Source organism: Chlorocebus sabaeus, chromosome X (genome assembly GCF_047675955.1).
Source record: "Chlorocebus sabaeus isolate Y175 chromosome X, mChlSab1.0.hap1, whole genome shotgun sequence".
NCBI classification, from domain to species: Eukaryota; Metazoa; Chordata; class Mammalia; order Primates; family Cercopithecidae; genus Chlorocebus; species Chlorocebus sabaeus.
The window spans coordinates 85,188,394-85,210,789 of record NC_132933.1 but is presented as its reverse complement, the minus strand read 5'-3'; the positions used below and the strand labels follow the sequence as shown (position 1 = coordinate 85,210,789).

Below are 22,396 nucleotides of genomic sequence, written 5' to 3'. Positions count from 1 at the left end.
ACAGCTTAAGTAATTCTTAGAGATCCTCTATCCAATGATTCACAAACTTTCATTTAACAGCCAGGTGCTTTATTTCTCAAAAGAATTGTACACAGATATGAGTGGAGCTAGTTTATTTAAAGCCAGAGTCTGTGGCTTGGGCCTCACCAGTTCAGCCTCTTTCTCTCTATCCCAGGGAAGCTCCCAGGTCGCTCTTGCAAAATCTTAGGGCTCCGAGGAACACAGTTTGAAAACCAGTGAAGTATATGCTCTTTAAAGGTTCTCCTAATCTTGCAATTATGATTCAAAGACTCTTTTGGAATAATAACAACTAAACCTTCTCTTGTGGAGTCAAAGATTAACCTGCCTTTCAATAATAACTGCCATTCAGGTAGAAATGTATAGTGAACAGAGCAATTTTGTATATATTACCTGAATTGATTCTTATAGGAATCCTATAAAATGAGATTCTTTCTCCTGTTTTACAGACCAAATAGGGAAGCTGTGAGAATGATGTGATTGGCCTATAGTTACATAGTCAGAAAATAGCAGGACCAGAACTTGAGCCCAGGTTCTCTCCTGATTCCAAATCCTCCCTTTATTCCACTCCACCTGTAGGCTGCAGCACCACTGCAGTTCTGTAACTCTGGGCTTTACAGTGAGGGGCCAAGGCTTCACTGAAGGCCACTTGGGTCACACTGTGGGCTTGCTGCATTTGAAGACATTGCATGTTGGCTGTCAAGTCTTAGATTTGTATTTCCAACTCACAGGTTAGGCCTGGTCACAGCCCTAACCATCTCTTGCACCTTCTCAGCTTGGGAAGCTGAGGTTGACTAGGCAATAAGATCACTGGGAAGGAAACCCAAGGACTCTGATTGGATATGTTCTGTGTCAAAGCAGAGGGTTCACGCAGAGAGGAAAAATATAAAAAAGAAAAAGGAGAAAGCTGCTTTAATTCTTATCACTTTTTCATCTGGATATTTTGATATCATGTGTTTGACAAAGATTCAAAGTTTAATCTTCCCAAGCAGTTTCCAAACACTTATCTCATTTTATAAGTTACAGAGCTTTTTCATATATATGATCTCACTTAATCCTCACAACAATTCTATGAATCATAGAGACTATTATTTCCATTTCACATGCCAAGGCTCAAAGAGGATAACTAACTTGCTCCATTTGGTCACTTAACACATGGAACCAGAACTTGACCTAGACCTTCAGGTTTCTAAATTGGTTATCTTGACAATAACCTAGTGCAAAACTCTATAGCAGAATTTGTATGACTTGGGATCACTGGGGCTTTCCTTGGCCCAGTCACCAGGATGGAAAGCCCCCTCCTCTTACATTAACAAATCTGCAAACCAATATCAGTTCACCATCTAGCTTGCCAGACTAAATGATCTCTGACTCCGAGTCTTTTAAAAGAATAGCTTCAAAAGAAAGCCAATTACCACATTCATAAGAACTGTTCTTCATATTATCTATAATTACCTACAAGTTCAAGTAATTCACTAATTCAATAGATTGAGTTCTTGACCTGTAAAATGAACTGTGCTAGGCCCCTAATAAGATAAATTTTGTTGTAAGTTTTCTACGACAGTAATGATGTATGGAAATTGCCTAGTAGAGTACCTGGCACATTAATAAATGATAACTATTAATTTAGAGTGGGTGAGTAGACTGGGTGTGCATAGTATATTTAGAATCTAATTTATCTGGTTTGGAATCCTAGCTATGGACTAGTTCTGTGACCTTGAGTAAATCACATGTCTTCTCTGTGCTTCTGTGTCCTCATTTGTAAGATGATAGAATAATTGCTACCTTTCAAATTGTCGTCAACAAAGAGATTATGTATAAAGAGCACCTAGTAAGGTAGCCTGAAACATAGTAGATGCTCTGTAAATGGTGGTTTATTATTATGAGACTTGAGTGCTAAGCCACTGCTTTCATGAAACTCAATTTTAGCTACCACTTGCCTTGCCTGCTCATGCATGGACCACAAGATGAAATTGTCTTCTCTGAAGACCTTGGCAGGCAGATGCACTACAGCAGCAAAGATTTCCAAACTGGCCTTTCTTTGAGCCTATTCTCCCAGACTAGACATGAGACTACAAGTTTCTGCTGCACATGAAAAAAATATGATGTCAGTTGGATTCTAGTGAGAAAACAGAGTGTCTAATAAACTGCTTCTGCTCCCTAGCCTGTTTAATGTGTTTCAAAACCTGAGAATGACTCCTCTCTGTTTCTCCAGAACAGACTAACACAATGGCAAATGGGCGTTGAGTGAATGCATACTTAAGGAAATCTGTAGGGCTGCGGCTACTCTTTCCTCAAGTAATCCCTTGATAGTCATGCAGGCTACTTCAGAGATTGGGCATTAGAGAACAGAGTCAGGTATTATAATCAGATTAGACTCTAGGGAGATTAGCCAGCCATATTGCTGATATGTGCACAGTTACTGGGCTTCCGTGCTAAGCAGCTCTCATTAAGCACAGTTAATTAATATTATGGCCAACTTAAGCTTTCCCTTTTCTCTCCTGTTTGTTGGTTCGGCAGCATTTTAGGGAGAAAAAAATAAGCATCAGTATGGACAATTTGCTTCATACCTGTACAATTTAATTCTCATCCTTCCATGTGCTTTCACATTCACACACTCCACTAGAAGACCAAGGTTCACCAGCCAAAGACTTTTCTTGCTCCCCACTGCCTCCTACCCAAGATATTCAGGGTTCAACCTCCCAGGCCTCTTCTCTAAGAGATCCCTGGTTGCTACATGCCTAGACCCTGCCCCTTATTTCCTACTGAGAAGGGTCAGTCCAAGGCATTCTGTGCTACAGAAGGGTTCCAGGCAGCAACTACTCTGGGATCTGAGGCTCCAGCCAGTCTGTCAGTGTGTTGTTACGGTGAAGGTGGGAAGCACAGGCCTGGGAGCTAAGACTGCCAAGATGAGGTACTCTAGAATCCCTGATATCTGGAAGGCTTAGGATCTAAAAGAAAAGAACAGGGAAATGGGGTTATATGAGTGGACAGGGACCAACCAAGCAGAACAATGTATCTGGATAATGTAGACTTCAGACCTGATCCTATGGCTGACAAAAGTTGGTGACCTTGGTGGTTCCTGAGCTGTAACCTTCAGCAGTGGAGTAGAAAAAACACTGGAGAACAGAATCAGAACACCTGGGTTCTAGTATTAGTTCAGCCACATATAAACCATATGACCTTGGGCAAGTCAATTTATTTCTCTGGCCCTCATGTTCCTTGTTGGTAAAATAAGTGCCACATCACCTAACCTCTGGGATTATTGTGAGAGTTAAATTAGGTCATCAACAGGAAAGTGAGAAGTTTGGTCTACATTTGGGGAAGCATTCCTAATGAGGTATGATGACAAAATTTCAGATAATTCTGGATTTGTTAGTGAGAAGAGAGAGTATTGGTAGGGATGAGCTCTGAGGTGATACCTTTATAACTTTAAGCATCCAACTGTTTCAGAACCTCCAGGAGAACATGGCCATGTCTGTACTACCTGTGTGTTATTGTAGAGGTAGCATCTGGGAGCCTCTGCTCTCTGAGCTTAAGGGAGGTAATTTGGAGATCATTTAATTCTCATTTTATAAAAGGAAAACAAATTGAGGATCTTTAGGCCATTTGTTTAGGTTTCTTAAGTGCCCACTCAAATACATGGACTGTACTAAGTACTAGGGAGGTAAACTTGAATGTGAAGATATGGTCCCTGTCTTCAAGAAGCTCTAAGTCTTGTGGGGGAGACAGACATGTATATACATAGATTTCAATGCTGTGTAATGAGTGCTATAACTGCGTGAGGCTACACAAGGAGCAATGAGAATGTAAAATAAGAATCTTTAAGCCTTCTTCTTGGATGAGTTGGAAAAGCCTTCACAGAAGAGGTAGCCTTTGAGTGAAGACTTGAAAGATGAGTAGGTGTTTAACTGGATGAAAGTCCTGAGAAGGAGGAATGCATTCTAGGCAAAAGCAACTGCCTGTGCAGAGATAACAGAGATATAGAGGCATGTGAGAGGGCAAGTGGCAACAGATCAGTCTAGGCAGCAGGTCATAAAGGGCCTGTTCATATATAATGATGGCAGTAAGATGGGGATGGCAGTAAGGTGGGAAACTAGTAGGGCCAGGCTACCTATTGAGTAGAAAAGAATGGAGAGGAACTGCCAGGCAGAAAGTGGGATGGACGCAAGAGAGGGAACATGAAAGTGGTCAACAGGAGGCAGTGGCTGTCAAGACATCTCTCCATACACTGTACACTGTATGTAATATCCGTCTCCCAGGGTTGTTAGAAGGGTCAAACCAGCTCATAGCTGGAAAAGAGCTTTGTGAAGTGAAAACTGCTGTTTATGTGGGAGAAATGATGTTATCCTGCATCTTCGGAAAGGTAGAGTGATCAAGAGCACAGACCTTGGAATCTGACTGCTTTGCTTTGGAACTTGGTCTACCAATTACTAGCTGTATGATATTGGACAAGTTCCTTAATCTCTCTCTGACTCACTTGTACTGGTTCACAGAATGGAGATAATAATAGTACCTACTTTACTCATTGTTGTGAATATTAAATGAGATAATATAAGTAAAGTGCTTAGAAAAGAGTTAAATATGCCCCATAAATACATACAACTATCATATACCCAAAATAATTTTTAAGTTTTTTTAAAAAAAGCAATCCAATGGAAATCAAAAGAAAAAAAGAGTTTACTCGTATATGCAGTCAATAAGTGTTAGATTATTTTTCTCTTACAACTGACGATGCCCTTTTTTTCCTCCATCATCATCTCATTTGAGCAGCTCAGTGATGTAGGGAGGACAACGAATATTATCCTCACCATATAGTTTGTGCTTTTCCCCACCACCCCTCAGTGGCCAGTCTGGATGGTCCCTGGGGATCCTTAGGGGATGTCCGAATGCCAGAGCATCTCTGCCCAGCAGGGGCTCAGACTTAGCTCAGCCCGTCAGTACCCAGATTGACCACTGCCTCTGCCTCTTCTTCTCCAGGCTTCCGCAACTTACACGTGGACGACCAGATGGCTGTCATTCAGTACTCCTGGATGGGGCTCATGGTGTTTGCCATGGGCTGGCGATCCTTCACCAATGTCAACTCCAGGATGCTCTACTTTGCCCCTGATCTGGTTTTCAATGAGTAAGTGCTCCTGGGGCCCAGACCTCACTAAAATACAGCAGCTTGGCCAGACCCAGTTGGTGGTGATGGTGATGGAGTGACAGTGAAGCTTACCTCATTTGACCTGCAGGTGTGGCACTGGATGCCCCAGCCAGCCAACTCGGTATGAGGCAGCTTTGCCCTGGCTTTCAGCCAACTGGTAGGAGCTGAGGAGGATGGTGCTGAGACTACCCCTTTCACACCCAAGAACCAATCCTGGTCGTGTTTCTGGTCTCCTTTTCAGCTTATCTCAGAACCACATGGAAAGATTCCTCCCCTTCACTTTGAGCAACATATAAAAGAGGCAGAAAGACTCTGGCTTTAAGGGCTGAAGTTTCTTGGGTTCTGTTGCTACCACCAAAGGCTACTGCTAGTCACCACTTGCTGAGCAACTAGTTTGTGCCAAGAATATGCTAGATACTTTCTAAATCCTATCTCATTGAGTCCTCATGGTGACCTGACCTCCCCTTTTTATAGATAACTCTATTTTTTTTTATGGACGGGGAAAGTCAGGCTCAGCAAAATAAAGTGACTCACCCAAAGTCACAGAGCTAGTGCCTGTTGGAGAGAAGATTCAAATGTATTTCCGTGTGAATCCCAGCTCTTCTGCGTCATGGTGGTAACTGATGGGGAGGAGTACCTCTACCACTCTCTGTCTGTGTGACCTTGGTACTGCCATTTTCTTTCTCTTAAACAGCTTTAATTAATACCTGCCCTGCCACTAGCTCTATATAACATCATGAATTTAGCCAGTGGCTCAGATTTTGGAATTACATTTTTCTCCACTAAAATCTCAGTTCTATTATTTTCTTAATCAGCATCTTTGGGAAAGACCCTTAACTTTTCTGACCCCCAATTTCTTCATCAATTAATGATAATAGAAACTTCATAAGTAATTTCTTATGATAACTAAATGGGAACTGACAGATGTGGAATGTCTGGCCCATAGTGGGCAAGAAGAAAAAAAAAAAGTCCCTTTCTGATCCACCGTTCCCTAATAGTGATATTTTTTTTCCCCCGAGATGGAGTTTGGCGCTGCCACCCAGGCTGGAGGGTGGTGGTGCAATGATCTCGGCCCACTGCAACCTCCACCTCTCTGGTTCAAGCAATTCTCCTGCCTCAGCTTTCTGAGTAGCTGGGCTTATAGATGCCAGCCAGCATGTCCAGCTAATTTTTGTATTTTTGGTAGAGATGGGATTTCACCATGTTAGCCAGGCTGGTCTTGAACTCCTGACCTCATTATCTGCCCACCTCAGCCGGGCATGATAATCTTTTCTATGTCTGCTGTATGAGGTCCCTCAATGGCATAATGAATGGAGCTGGCCACAGAAATCTTCCCAAGGACCTTGAGCTAGTCTCCCCACAGAGAATCCTTCCAGTCAGGACAGGAATTGACCTTCCCCCCTCTTCAGCCCTCTAACCCAGAAGAGTCTTAAAATAAAATCTACAGGCCAGTGGTTCCTTCCAGTACAGCACTGCAATGTGAGGGAGAGTGAGCGTCCCCAGCTGCCCTCTCCCAACCCTGCCAGCCTGGTAGCCAGAAGCTAAGAATAACTACTAGGCTTTTGGCACAAACTGCTTTGTGGTTTTCAGACCTCCAAAAAGTTGCCTATGATGCCATCTTCTGGGGCAGGCCTTGAAAAGCCCCCTAACTGTTCATCTCCCATCCTCAAACCCCTGCTGCCCTTAAGCAATTGAATCAACTCCATGAGCACCTGCTCTACCTTCCCCAGAGCTCTGAGACCTTTGGAGCTTTGAAAAGTGATAATTGGCTGTTCTCTAAATCCTCATTTCCTTCTCTACCTCTGAGTAAGCATGTGGCATCCCACCTCAGCTTCCTGGTCCAGTCTTGTTCAGCTTATAAAAAGGCCTCCCCACAGGGTCAGAGGCCTAGACCCATCAAATCCCAGGGCTCCTGAAACAATAGGACCCCTATTCCTCCTGTAGGAGGCGACTATGTTAGAACTCTCAGTGTGTCTACAAACATCTAGATAAGTGTTTCTCAACATGGATTATTTTGACATATTGGGAAAAATAATTTTGTCAATATGTAGAATATGGTTGACATACCTGGCACCAGCCTACTTTATACCAAAGAGGATTCCAGTCATTCTGACAGCCCAAACTGCTCCCACACATTTCTAACACCCACTGAAGAAGCAGTACTCTCTAGTTGAGAGTGACTAATTGCTGCCAGCCTCCCTAAGGTGCTAATGGGGAGCCTCAGACCCAAAGAGAGAGATAAGAACTTATTCAAAGTAGGTCAACCCATTTGCTGATCTCTTCAACACCAAACTCTATTATCAGCCCTGTTTTTTTCTTTCCTTCTCTCTTTGTAGAGATCACATGTTGTGAGGATAATGAGCCTGAACCTTAGCTGTGTGACCTTGGGCAAATTACTGAACTTCTATGTGCCTCAAATTTTATCTGGAGACTGCTGAAGAGTATTATAATAGCACCTTTCTACATGTCATTTATGGAACACCTGCTATGTGTCAGGCACTGTGCTTAGTGTTTTCCAATCTTCATTTCTCATCTTATTTTCTCTCTTGCACTCCCACCAACCCTGCTCTCCTCCTAAATTCCATTCCTGCCTCATTTTTCTACCCTCCATTCTCCTCTCTCTTCCTTCCTTTAACTGTCTCCCTAGTATTTTTTCCCTTTTTCCCCCTTTCTTGTCCCCTTCCCCTATGAATTTCCTCCCTTTCCTTTCCACTTCTCTTTCCTCCATTCCCCACTTTTTCTGCCCCTGAGGCCTGCAGCAATGTTAAAGGAATCCTCATTCCAGCATTGTGATTTCAATGGTAAAAAAAGATTGCAGCATTGTCATCAACAGAGGTGGGAAAGTACATTGGAGACTGGAGCAGGGCCAGACCTCAGGGTCAGCCAATCTTACTAAAAAATTATCTATAGTGAAAGAGCTTGGAGCAACACTGTTCTGCTCAATTGATTTGTGATACCATCTAAACACTTCCTCTTTCCAGTTGGGCTTCAGCCTGAGTTGAATAATTCTACACCATCTGCCCCCTTCTCTCTTTCTCCAGGACAGCCAAGATCTCTCTGAGATAGGATGCTGAGCTTCCACCCAGACAATACCAGGCCTTCTCATCCTGTGGAGTAGGCTAGTGGCTTCGAAACCAAAATGTCAAACCATAGCCTTTAGACTCCATCTGGGAGGTCTTTGTCCTCACCACTTAAGTGGGTGTCAGATTTCCTTCCCTTTCTGCACATGCTGCACAATCAATTTCTGTCTTACACACACACACACACACACACACACAATTTTGAAGTGCTGAAAACTAGAAAGCCTACTAGCATGAGGATGCTGTGTCTTCTCTTAGAGGTATGCCATGGTCAGCCATGGAACCGAGAGGTTGCTCTTCCTTGAAAAGTTGGCCAAGCATTGGCCACTTCCCCGTATAATTTATAGGTGATAATGTGGTGATCTGTTCAGAAGTAACTATAATAAATGCAGCTCACATAGGTCTACAGTTTCCAAACTGTGGTAAGGAGCAGCCAGCATATGAGGGAATGGGCTCCCCTTCAGCAGGGGACATTTAAATTAGACATTCAAAAACACTCCCTGGCAGATTTAACATTGAAACTCATTTTGAAAGAACAATGTGGAATCTGCTTCACTGGGAGTTTTTGAAGAAATATTAAATGTCCAGTATTCCAGGCCAGAGGCAAAGGGGTCAACAGGATGACCAAACACTTCGGGTCACTTGCAAATCCTGGTGTCCTGATGTTAAGAGCTGACTACTGGGGCTTCTCCTAAAAATCTTTCATGTTGAGCTGCCTGGGAGGCAGGTTCTTGTTCTGGCTGTAGCTGGGATATTAGAACTGTAGTCAGGGAGACCATGTGTCTGCCCCATTGTGTTCATTTGGTTAGGCTTTCTTGTCCCCGTCTCAGAAAACAGAAGGGGCACAGAGACCTGGAAATTCCGTGCGCTAACCCATATCCTGGCCAGGGAAGATAGTAGTAATCAGGATGTCAGGATTTTGGAAAAGAGAGAGATAGAAAAAAAAAAAAAAAAAAAAAAAAAAAACCAAAAACAAAAAAAAACAGACCAACAAGCAAACAAACAAAAACCTCATCCTGATCCCTGAAGCACCAGCAGGAGAAACAGCAAGCTCTTCTTGGAGAACCTGGGGAGGAAGGGCAATCAGGGACATTCCCTCTGGGCTTATTGCAAGCCTCCCCTCATTCCTTTTTCCTCTATGTATCTCCTTCCCAGGTACCGCATGCACAAGTCCCGGATGTACAGCCAGTGTGTCCGAATGAGGCACCTCTCTCAAGAGTTTGGATGGCTCCAAATCACCCCCCAGGAATTCCTGTGCATGAAAGCGCTGCTACTCTTCAGCATTAGTAAGTGCCTAGAGGTGCAGGGAATGCCCCTGAGGGCACAGAGACACAGAGAGGACCACTTTTGCCATTAAAACGTTATTAGGGAGAAGCCAGCTCCTTGACATTTCCCTTCTTCATTTCCCCTCCCCATCCCCACTCTACTCTCCCTCAGTATCATTCTTCTAACAAGAAACAATTTCATGACTAGAAGCCAATGTATTTGCTAGAAGTCAGCTTCCATCGAATTCCCCACCTATCCCTAGTCTATCTTTGGGACAAGGCCTTTTTGACTGGTTATAGCAGGTCTGTGAATTTCTCCACAGCTTCTGCTATAGAAACAAACATGGGCCACCTTGTATTCCTTGCAGGGCAGTAAAGCAGGAGGCATTTCCTCCTGGAAAGATTTCCTCTTCTGCCAACAGGAGGAGGTCTATGTAAGCAACTCAGGTAGGATTTGTTTGGCAGCCAAGGAACTTTTCTTTAATATTTTTCTAAGAAGAGCCCTTTCTTAGCCTCTGTTGAGGGAGAAAGGCAAAATTTGATATTGAAAGCTATATGTTTTAGTTGTCTAAATCAGGGTTTGACTGTAAATGACATAAAAGCTTAGGTCCTAAAAAATGAGTATATGAGAAGAGTAGAAAAAGAAAAGATTCAGGAAATTTGATTTACTTGACTCCCTTCAGATTGGATCCAGCTATCCTTTCCCCTGAGATCTCCCTGACAGACTGAAGGCCCCAAGCCCACAGACTTCAACTAACAGGAAGCCAAGTAGATGGTTCCCTGTGGGGGTGGGGGTCAAGTCTGTGGTCAGAAAACTTGGTGCTTTGTCTAATGTTCCTTCGTGGGCATGCTTCCCCTCCCCATTCTGTCTTCATCCCACATCAGTTCCAGTGGATGGGCTGAAAAATCAAAAATTCTTTGATGAACTTCGAATGAACTACATCAAGGAACTCGATCGTATCATTGCATGCAAAAGAAAAAATCCCACATCCTGCTCAAGGCGTTTCTACCAGCTCACCAAGCTCCTGGACTCTGTGCAGCCTGTAAGCAAATGATGGAGGGTGCTTTATCAGGGAGAACAGCCTGATAGAGCCAATGATAATATGCTTCTCTAGGGTCTGGCACCACCTGTTGGGAGGTGCTTCCATTCCCCTCTGGCTTTGAGTGTGGTCCAGGAAGAAAATGTGGTGAAGAAAGGAACACGGGTCACAGTGTCCCAGCTGGATATTGTGAAAGGGGTGGAGGAGTTGAGAACAGAGCAGTTGGGACTCAGGGAAGGGACTTACAGCAGATGCATTCTCTAGGCAGACAAAACAGACCTGGATGTTTCTCCCCTCTTCTTTGAGTCATGTTCATGTGAGTTTGTCTGTGTGTGTGTGTGTGTGTGTGACAGAGAGAGAGAGGAGAGAGAGAGAGAGAGAGAGAGAGAGAGAGAGAGAGAGAGAGAGAGAGAGATGGAGTATAGAGGCTGGGGTGAGAGCACAAGCTGGAGAAGTCTTGAGTCAGAAAGCTTACAATGGTATAAGACATCGCTTGGGAGCCCTCAGTGACTCCATGGAGACCATCTCTCTCTCTCTCACACACACACACACACACACACACACACACACGACCTCATGGGGGAGGACCAAGGAAGGACAGGGAAGGGGGAGGAAACAAAAGACTGAAAGACCAAAAATCAAAGGTTAGGGAAGAGTCTAGCAGAGCCCACCTCCTTGTCAACCCTGTTTTTCTCTCTCTTATTGTTCCCTACAGATTGCGAGAGAGCTGCATCAGTTCACTTTTGACCTGCTAATCAAGTCACACATGGTGAGCGTGGACTTTCCGGAAATGATGGCAGAGATCATCTCTGTGCAAGTGCCCAAGATCCTTTCTGGGAAAGTCAAGCCCATCTATTTCCACACCCAGTGAAGCATTGGAAATCCCTATTTCCTCACCCCAGCTCATGCCCCCTTTCAGATGTCTTCTGCCTGTTATAACTCTGCACTACTCCTCTGCAGTGCCTTGGGGAATTTCCTCTATTGATGTACAGTCTGTCATGAACATGTTCCTGAGTTCTATTTGCTGGGCTTTTTTTTCTCTTTCTCTCCTTTCGTTTTCTTCTTCCCTCCCTATCTAATCCTCCCATGGCAACTTCAGACTTTGCTCCCCATTGTGACTCCTATCTGTGTTTTGAATGGTGTTGTATGCCTTTAAATCTGTGATGATCCTCATGTGGCCCAGTATCAAGTTGTGCTTGTTTACAGCACTACTCTGTGCCAGCCACACAAACGTTTACTTATCTTATGCCACGGGAAGTTTAGAGAGCTAAGATTATCTGGGGAAATCAAAACAAAAGCAAGCAAAAAAAAAAAAAAAAAAAAAAAAAAAAAGGCAAAAACAAAACGAAAAATAATAAGCCAAAAAACCTTGCTAGTGTTTTTTCCTCAAAAATAAATAAATAAATAAATAATTACACACATACAAACAAATATATAGAAATCCCCAAAGAGGCCAATAGTGACTAGAAGGTGAAAATTGCAGGCCCCCGGGGAGTTACTGATTTTTTCATCTCCTCCCTCCATGGGAGACTTTATTTTCTGCCAATGGCTGTTGCCATTAGAGGGCAGAGTGACCCCAGAGCTGAGTTGGGCAGGGGGCTGGACAGAGAGAGAGGAGAGGACAAGGAGGGCAGATGGAACATCAGTACCTGCCCACAGCCTTGGCCCCTGGGGGCTAGACTGCTCAACTGTAGAGCAATTCATTATACTGAAAATGTACTTGTTGAAAATTTGTCTGCATGTTAATGCCTCACCCCCAAACCCTTTTCTTTCTCACTCTCTGCCTCCAACCTCAAATTGACTTTCAATAGTTTTTCTAAGACCTTTGAACTGAATGTTCTCTTTAGCCAAAACTTGGTGACTTCCACAGAAAAGTCAGACCACTGAGAAGAAGGGGAGCAGAGATTTAACCCTTTGTAAGGCCCCGTTTGGATCCAGGTCTGCTTTCTCATGTGTGAGTCAGAGAGGAGCTGGAGCCAGAGGAGAAGAAAGTGATAGCTTGACTGTTCTCCTGCTTAGGACACTGACTGAATAGTTAAACTTTCACTGCCACTACATTTTCCCCACCTTTAAAAGACCTGAATGAAGTTTTCTGCCAAACTCCGTGAAGCCACAAGCACCTTATGTCCTCCATTCAGTGTTTTGTAGGCCCGAACTTCATCACACTGCATTTCAGCCATGGTGGTCAAGCCTGTTTGCTTCTTTTGGGCATGTTCACAGATTCTCTGTTAAGAGCTCCCCCCATCAAGAAGGTTAGCAGGCCAACAGCTCTGACATCTATCTGTAGATGCCAGTAGTCACAAAGATTTCTTACCAACTGTCAGATCGCTGGAGCCCTTAGACAAACTGGAAAGAAGGCATCAAAGGGATCAGACAAACTGGGTGTCTTGCCCTTGTCCCCCAGAGATGATACCCTTCCAGCAAGTGGAGAAGTTCTCACTTCCTTCTTTAGAGCAGCTAAAGGGGCTGCCCAGATCAGGGTTGAAGAGAAAACTCAATTACCAGAGTGGGAAGAATGAAGGCACTAGAACCAGAAACCCTGCAAATGCTCTTCTTGCCACCCAGCATATCCACCTGCCGAAGTCATGAGAAGAGAGAAGGAACAAAGAGGAGACTTTGACTACTGAATTAAAATCTTCAGCGGCAAAGCCTAAAGTCAGATGGACACCATCTGGTGAGTTCACTCATCATCCTCCTCTGCTGCTGATTCTGGGCTCTGACATTGCCCATACTCACTCAGATTCCCCACCTTTGTTGCTGCCTCTTAGTCAGAGGGAGGCCGAACCATTGAGACTTTCTATAGAACCATGGTTTCTTCCGGAAAGGTCTGGTTGGTGTGGCTCCAATACATTGCCACCCATGAACTCAAGGTGTGCCCTGGGACACTGGTTTCATCTAGTCTTTTGGCACGCCTGTGTTCTGTTGACTTCATTCTCCAACCCCAAGTGCAAGGGAAAATGTCCACCTACTTTCTCATCTTGGCCACTGCCTCCTTACTTAGCTCTTAATCTCATCTGTTGAACTCAAGAAATCAAGGGCCAGTCATCAAGCTGCCCATTTTAATTGGTTCACTCTGTTTGTTGAGAGGATAGTTTCTGAGTGACATGATATGATCCACAAGGGTTTCCTTCCCTGATTTCTGCATTGATATTAATAGCCAAACGAACTTGCAAAACAGCTTCTTTAAATAACAAGGGAGAGGGGAACCTAAGATGAGTAATATGCCAATCCAAGACTGCTGGACAAAACTAAAGCTAACAGGTTCCCTTTCTGGGATGGGATAGACACATTCTGGTTTTCTTTATTACTACACCATCTGGCTCATGTACAGGATCACTTTTAGCTGTTTTAAACAGAAAAAAATTCCACCACTCTTTTCAGTTACACTAGGTTACATTTTAATAGGTCCTTTACATCTGTTTTGGAATGATTTTCATCTTTTGTGATACATGGATTGAATTATATCATTCTCATATCTCTCATTGTAAATACTAGAAGCTCTCCTTTACATTTCTCTATCAAATGTTTCATCTTTATGAGTTTCCCAGTTGTGACTCTTGTCACTATGAATATATGTTTTTCATTTGCAAAAGCCAAAAATCAGTGAAACAGCAGTGTAATTAAAAGCAACAACTGGATTACTCCAAATTTCCAAATAACAAGACTAGGGAAAAATAGCCTACACAAGGCTTTAGGCCTTCCCTTTCTGTGCTTGGATTTGAGTGAACAAAGGAGGTTTTAGCTTGGCTCTGTTCTCCCATGGATGAAAGGAGGAGGATTTTTTTTTTCTTTTGGCCATTGATGTTCTAGCCAATGTAATTGACAGAAGTCTCATTTTGCATGCACTCTGCTCTACAAACGGAGTTGGTATGGTTGGTATACTGTACTCACCTGTGAAGGACTGGCCACTCAGACCCACTTACCTGGCGAGCTAGAAGATGAGGATCACTCACCGGAAAAGTCACGAGGACCATCTCCAAACAAGTTGGCGGTGCTTGATGTGGATGAAGAGTGAGGAAGAGAAAAAGAAGGAGCACCAGGGAGAAGACCTCGTCTGTGCCAGGCAGCAGACTGCTGCCAGGATCACGAACTCTGTAGTCAAAGAAAAGAGTCGTGTGGCGGTTTCAGCTCTCGTTCATTGGGCAACTCGCCTGGGCCTAGCCTCTGTGTTGACATGGGAGTTGTTGGATTCTTTGTTTCATAGCTTTTTCTATGCCACAGGCAATGTTGTTGTTCTTGGAAAGTTTATTATTTTTTTTAATTCTCTTACTCTGAGAAAGGGATATTTTGAAGGACTGTCATATATCTTTGAAAAAAGAAAATCTGTAATACATATATTTTTATGTATGTTCACTGGCACTAAAAAAATATAGAGAGCTTCATTCTGTCCTTTGGGTAGTTGCTGAGGTAATTGTCCAGGTTGAAAAACAATGTGCTGATGCTAGAGTCTCTCTCTGTCCATACTCTACTTCCAAATGCATATAGGCATACATAATAAGTTTTATTTGACTTGTACTTTAAGAGAAAATATGTCCACCATCCACATGATACTGACACAAATGAGCTAACATTGAGCTTCAAGTAGCTTCTAAGTGTTCGTTTCACTAGGCACAGCACAGATGTGGCCTTTCCCCCCTTCTCTCCCTTGATATCTGGCAGGGCATAAAGGCCCAGGCCACTTCCTCTGCCCCTTCCCAGCCCTGCACCAAAGCTGCATTTCAGGAGACTCTCTCGAGACAGTCCAGTAACTACCCGAGCATGGCTCCTGCATAGCCCTGGAAAAATAAGAGGCTGGCTGTCTACGAATCATCTTGTGCCAGTTGCCCAGGTGAGAGGGCACTGGGCCAAGGGAGTGGTTTTCATGTTTGACCCACTACAAGGGGTCATGGGAATCAGGAATGCCAAAGTAGCAGATCAAATCCAAAACTTAAAGTCAAAATAAGCCATTCAGCATGTTCAGTTTCTTGGAAAAGGAAGTTTCTACCCCTGATGCCTTTGTAGGCAGATCTGTTCTCACCATTAATCTTTTTGAAAATCTTTTAAAGCAGTTTTTAAAAAGAGAGATGAAAGCATCACATTATGTAACCAAAGATTACATTGTATCTGCTAAGATACCAAAATTCACAAGGGCAGGGAGGGAGCAAGCATTAGTGCCTCTTTGATAAGCTGTCCAAAGACAGACTAAAGGACTTTGCTGGTGACTGACTTATAAGAGTTTTGTGGGGTTTTTTTCCCCTAATAATATACATGTTTGGAAGAGTTGAAAATAATTTTGGGAAAATGGGTTTATGGGTCCTTCACTAAGTGATTTTATAAGTAGAACTGGCTTTCCTTTTCTTTAGTAGTTGCTGAGCAAATTCTTGAAGCTCCATCATTGCATGGTTGGAAATGGAGCTCTTCTTAGCCACTGTGTTTGCTAGTGCCCATGTTAGCTTATCTGAAGATGTGAAACCCTTGCTGATAAGGAATCATTTAAAGTACTAGATTTTGCACTAGAGGGACAGCAGGCAGAAATCCTTATTTCTGCCCACTTTGGATGGCACAAGAAGTTATCTGCAGTTGAAGGCAGAAAGTTGAAATATATTGTAAATGAATATTTGTATCCATGTTTCAAAATTGAAATATATATATATATTTTATATATATATATATACACACACACACACATATATATAGTGTGTGTGTGTGTGTGTGCGTGTGCGTGTGTGTGTTCTGATAGCTTTACCTTTCTCTGGATCTTTATATTTGGTTCCAGATCACACCTGATGCCATGTACTTGTGAGAGAGGATGCAGTTATGTTATGGAAGCTCTCTCAGAACAGACAAGACATGTGGATTAATCAGATAACTAAAAGTTTTCTCCCCTATTGGGTCTGACCCACAGGTCCTGTGAAGGAGCAGAGGGGTAAAAAGAGTAGAGGACATGATACATTGTACTTTACTAGTTCAAGACAGATGAATGTGGAAAGTGTAAAAACTCAATGGAACTGATTGAGATTTACCACAGGGAAGGCCCAAACTTGGGGCCAAAAGCCTACCCAAGTGATTGACCAGTGGTGCCCTAATGGGACCTGAGCTATTGGGAGAAGAGAACTGTTCTTTGGTCTTCACCATCCTTGTGAGAGAAGGACAGTTTCCTGCATTGGAACCTGGAGCAAGCGCTCCATCTTTCACACAAATTCCCTCACCTGAGATTGAGGTGCTCCTGTTAATGGGTGTCTGTGTGCTGTAATTCTGGTTTTGGATATGTTCTGTAAAGATTTTGACAAATGAAAATATGTTTTTATCTGTTAAAACTTGTCAGAGTACTAGAAGTTGTATTTCTGTAGGTGCAGGTTCATTTCTGCCCACGGGTAGGGTGTTTTTCTTTGACTAAGAGATTGACACCGGGATCTGTTGCCCAGGGCCTCCCAACTCAACCATTTCTAGGTGAAGGCAGAAAAATCCACATTAGTCACTCCTCTTCAGACATTTCAGCTGAGATAACAAATCATTTGGAATTTCTTCACCCATAGAAAGAGTGGTAGATATTTGAATTTAGTAGGTGGAGTTTTATAGTAAAAAACAGCTTTTGCCTCAGTTTTGATTTATCCTCATTTGATTTGGCCAGAACGTAGGTAATATGCATCGATTGGCTTCTGATTCCAATTCAGTATAGCAGGGTGCTGGGTTTTTTCTTTTCCCCACCCGTCTCTTAGCCTAGGGAATTAAATAAGAAGCCTTAGAATGGGTGGCCCTTGTGACCTGAAACATTTCCTACATAAGCTACTTAACAAGATTGTCATGTAGCTGCAGATTCCTTTGCCCACCAAAGACTAGAACACACGCATATCCATAAACCAAAGGAAAGACAACTCTGAAATGCTGTTTCTCTGGTGGTTCCCTCTCTGGCTGTTGCTTCACAGTATGGGAACCTGTACTCTGCATAGGTGACAGGCCAGATTTGCATTCTCTTACAACCTTAGCCCTTGGTGTTAACTGTCCTACAGTGAAGTGCCTGTGGAGTTGTCCTATCCCAGAAGCCACTTGGATGCTGAGAGCAGCCACCATCAGAACGACCCACGCGAAAAAAAAAAAAAAAAATTAAAAAGTCCCCTCACAACCCAGTGACACCTTTCTGCTTTCCTCTAGACTGGAACATTGATTAGGGAGTGCCTCAGACATGACATTCTTGTGCTGTCCTTGGAATTAATCTGACAGCAGGAGGGAGCAGACTATGTAAACAGAGATAAGAATTAATTATCAAAGTTGAAGGGAAAAAAAAGAAAGAAGAAAGAAGAGAGAGAGAAAGAAAGCATCATACAAAGATTTTCTTAAAAGAAACAATTTTGCTTGAAATTTCTTTAGATGGGGCTCAGTTGTCACAGTGGCACTTGGCCTCCACTGGGCAGCAGGACCAGCTCCAAGCGCTAGTGTTCTGTTCTCTTTTTGTAATCTTGGAATCTTTTGTTGCTCTAAATACAATTAAAAATGGCAGAAACTTGTTTGTTGGACTAAATGTGTGACTTTGGGTCTGTCTCTGCCTCTGCTTTCAGAAATGTCATCCATTGTGTAAAATATTGGCTTGCTGGTCTGCCAGCTAAAACTTGGCCACATCCCCTGTTGTGGCTGCAGGATCGAGTTATTGTTAACAAAGAGACCCAAGAAAAGCTGCTAATGTCCTCTTATCATTGTTGTTACTTTGTTAAAACATAAAGAAATCTAAAATTTCAGATGAATGTCATCAGAGTTCTTTTAATTACCTCTTTTTATTGGCTGTTTTTATTGAAGTCAAGAGTTGGTATCATGCCCAGTTGTGTTTTATGCTATTTTGATTTTCATATATTTTTAAAAGTCTTTGCACAAGGCTTACAAATTTGCCCTGTGGTGGCCTTAGCATAAGCTGACCTGGGACGACCAAAATAACCAGGAATTTGGGCTAGAAAGCACAGATGGACACTGGCGACCCATCACAACTTCTCTTGAAAAACACCAAACTTGTCAGCTGGGGAAAAGCCACACAAAGCCCAGTTGCCTACTTTCACAGCCTTATCCTTGTGGGAGCATAAAATGGTGGCATCACTGCCCAGTTCTAACCAAGCTTCAGTTAAAGAATGGGCACCTTCACACCCTCACTATTTTTCAGGGGCCTTACCATCCTCGACCGCCCAAGTAAAATCTAAATCAGCCTTCTTTTGGGTTCTTCAGTTCAAGTAAGGCCTCTTCTTGTGGCCTCTCAGTGTGAATACTTACGAGGTTCCAGATTGAATTTTTGGGCCTGAGATACAAGGCATCAATGAGGTGTGACAAAACATGTCAATGAATAATAAGAAAAGTATCTATTCTTCCATATCCTCCCCTGTAATAAGGGTTGTCAGAATGCCTTCTTTCTCGGCTGAGTTGAAGATTCAGTGAGAACATATGTGACACAGCTGGTGGGCTATTAAGCTCTGGCTTTGCTCCCTGTTAAAATGCCAGAACCCTTGAGAGGGATCCCACATTGAGCCATGTTTATCATTGACCACCTTAGAATGGATGGATTTCTCAGATTTTTCCTGAGATCAGTGCTTGATGGAGAGGAGAGGAGAACAATAGATTCTTGGGATGTGTGCTTTGCATGTGTTTAAGTAAGAGACAGAGAGTATGTTTACTTGCAGGTTGTGTGTGTAAAGTCAAAGCATGCCTCCAGAGGATTTTTCTCTGACCACCATTGCCTAGGTCCTGTTCGTTTGCATCTACAGCGAATGACCTTACAGCCATCTGACTTGGCTTCACTCACCACTCAGCTCCTGCCTAAAGAGACAAGGTGGTTAGCATCCACCATAGGTTTTCCAAGGAGTAGCAAAGCACAAAGGACACCTAGTGGGTTGAAAAGAGCCTAGAGGCAGGAGTCCTGTATGTGACTTGCCCATAGTCATGAAGCTAGTGTATAGCTAGGATTCTCCCCTGTTGATTTACTATATGACGCTAGGCAGCAATCTGCCCTTTCTGGACCTCAGTTTTCTAATCTGTAAAATGTGTGGAGTAAAACTACATGAGATGGGAAGTCCCTTCTAGTGCGGACGCCATGGTTATTGAAAACTGCAGCAACATCTTTCTTAATCATAAGGGGAAAGAAAAAGACCATTTACTACTCCTAGAACAGTTTTGGAGCTAAATATTCACATTTGTACTCAACAATTATTTACAAAACAACTAGTGTGGGGAGCATAAAAACAACAACTGAGTCCTGTGTAATAGATATTGTCAACCCCTTGATGGATGAGGAAGGGGCTCAAAAGGGAAATAGCTTCCTATTGAGATTATCTCATAAATGGCAGAGATAAGTAGGAGTTAAGCCCCAGTCCATGCACTGTCTGTACCTTCAATGAGTTTACACTCTATTAAATGCCTTTGCCAGATCACTCTGGAACTTCAATGTATAATACCCAGCCCCAGTCCTCCAACATCACTCTCTCCAAAGAGATTGAGCTAACCTCTAATTTAGAATTCCTGCCTGTAGAACTAGAAGGGATCTTAGACATTATCTAGCCCTAACTTATTCTTCACATGAGGGAGCTATGCAAAAAAATTTGAATGGTACTGTGAACTAGGACCTGTGTCAAGGGACCAGCCCTAGAACACCCAGCTCCTGGTCCCTTCATGTGCCTGCAGGAAGCATACCAAGGTAATAGGGCACCTGAGAACTTCTACCATCCCCTTGCATATGGGTTCAGAGCCCTAGTGAGAGAGCTTCCACCTCTTGTCTGGCTCCTACATATACAGACCCAGGATCTCTACACCAACTACAGCATCTACTTCACCTACCACCCACTCCCAGGTGTTTTCTTCGTGCCACTCTAGGGAAAGGTGAAAGAAGGAGAAAACTGTTGGGGGAGCTGGAATAGGGACTACAGAGGCAATGAGAACAATTTAGCAAGCATGAGGTATGAGAACTTTCTGAATTAACAGGCAGATGCAGATGGTTCAAATTCTCATATTATCCCACCACCAATTCTTTTTCAAGCCACAACTTCCCTCCTTCCCTTAGCTCCTTCCCCACAGGGCTTCAAGCGAGGAGAAGGTCATTAGGGGAACCGCATATGGCTGTCAACCACAAGGCTTCATGCCAAACAAGGAGGTTTAATCCAAACTCTATGCAAATAGCCCTCCCCACACCCCCATTAGAGTACTTTGGATCTGAGACCAGAAAACAGCCCAGCAGAGGAAGCGGATGCTGTGCGAGGCACAACACTCACTACCTGGGCAGCAACACTTGTTTCCAAAGGAAGCAGGCCCTTTTGATGTGCGTGCACAGTGCCACGGGTGGCTAATGTCTGTGTTGGACTATATTGTGGGATAATTCCACTGTCTCAAAAGACTGCAAGGATCCCTCACAGGGACATGGTATTCAGTATCCCCCTCACTTATTTGTTCTTTCCTTTATTCAACAGCTATTTATTTGACACAGACAATTGTAATAAAATGTAATGGATGTTATGTTGAGGGAAGTTGGGGATTTTGCTGAGGTACAGAGGAAGGAGGCCTAGTCCAGTCTAGTAGAAAGGTCAAGGAAGAGTTCTTAGAGAAGTCTAGGCTGTGAAACAAGTTGCATGAAGATGGGGCTGGGTATTGAAAAAGGGGCATTCTTACTCAGACAAGAGACAGTAGCCTAGTAAGGGAAACTCTGATCATTTTAGCCTGAGAGAAGGGTTTGAAGAAGAGTATGGTTTTGAGAGATGAAGGTAAAGAAGGAGGCACAAGGCCGGGCGCGGTGGCTCAAGCCTGTAATCCCAGCACTTTGGGAGGCCGAGACGGGCGGATCACGAGGTCAGGAGATCGAGACCATCCTGACTAACACGGTGAAACCCCGTCTCTACTAAAAAATACAAAAAACTAGCCGGGCGAGGTGGCGGGCGCCTGTAGTCCCAGCTACTTGGGAGGCTGAGGCAGGAGAATGGCGTGAACCCGGGAGGCGGAGCTTACAGTGAGCTGAGATCCGGCCACTGCACTCCAGCGTGGGCGACAGAGCGAGACTCCGTCTCAAAAAAAAAAAAAAAAAAAAAAAAAAAAAAAAAAAAAAAAAAAAAGAAGGAGGCACAAGCAAAGCCAGCAATGGCCTATACGTCACACTAAAGAGTGACATATAGGCCTTTATCCCAAGAATGAAGGGGAGTCATAGACGCCTTTGCCACCATTTCAATTCCTAAAGCACTGTAAGACACATAATCTCATCTAAACCTCATAACATCATGAAGAGGCAGGGGGGTCAGGGACCAGACCCATTTTGCAGAAAGGAAAACTGGCTCATCAAGATGAAGTGATTTTCCCAATGGCTACTCCCAAATAACTGATAGTCCTAAGTCTAAACTGGAAGCCCCAATTCTCCTGATTTTCAGTCTCAGTCTATTCACATTACACCAATCTATCAAAGGACCTGGCAGTGCAATTCTTGGAATGTGTTTACACGACTCTGCAGTGAGAGCAGGCATTGCCTACTATCTCACGTGGACCTGGCATGGTCTTCCTGAGGTGACATTCAATGGCACAGGGCTCCCAAATTGCAGACAGGTGATCTCAGAGAAAAGCAGTAGCATCATCTAAAGGGGTAGTGCAGTCTGTGGAAAGCCAGCCAAATTGCTGCTCAATGGGTATGGGGCCTCATTAATTCATCCAAAGAGGAAGTCAGAAAAAAATGATGAAGGAAAAGAGACAACTTTTCACCTTCCTAGAGGAAGTAACATTTGCCACCAGCCTTGAACAATGAGATGAAATTTCACAACAGGAAAAGGTAACTGGGCAGGCAACCAAAGAAGAAGGAACAGATGGACAAATACACAAGAAGCAGAAAAGAGTATGGCTTCTGTTTTGGGACAGTCAAGATAAATG

General features: G+C 43.4%; 1 protein-coding gene across 1 annotated transcript in view; it reads left to right on the top strand.

The window, feature by feature from the left end:
- AR (androgen receptor) overlaps positions 1-18,261 on the top strand; it is a 177,962-nt gene extending 159,701 nt beyond the window's left edge. The window contains exons 5-8 of the mRNA XM_007991938.3: positions 4,999-5,143; positions 9,400-9,530; positions 10,395-10,552; positions 11,265-18,261. Of these exons, the coding sequence (XP_007990129.1) occupies positions 4,999-5,143; positions 9,400-9,530; positions 10,395-10,552; positions 11,265-11,420 (590 nt within the window). The 3' untranslated portion in view covers positions 11,421-18,261. The remainder of the gene's footprint in view (positions 1-4,998; positions 5,144-9,399; positions 9,531-10,394; positions 10,553-11,264) is intronic.
- The last annotated feature ends 4,135 nt before the right edge of the window (positions 18,262-22,396 follow it).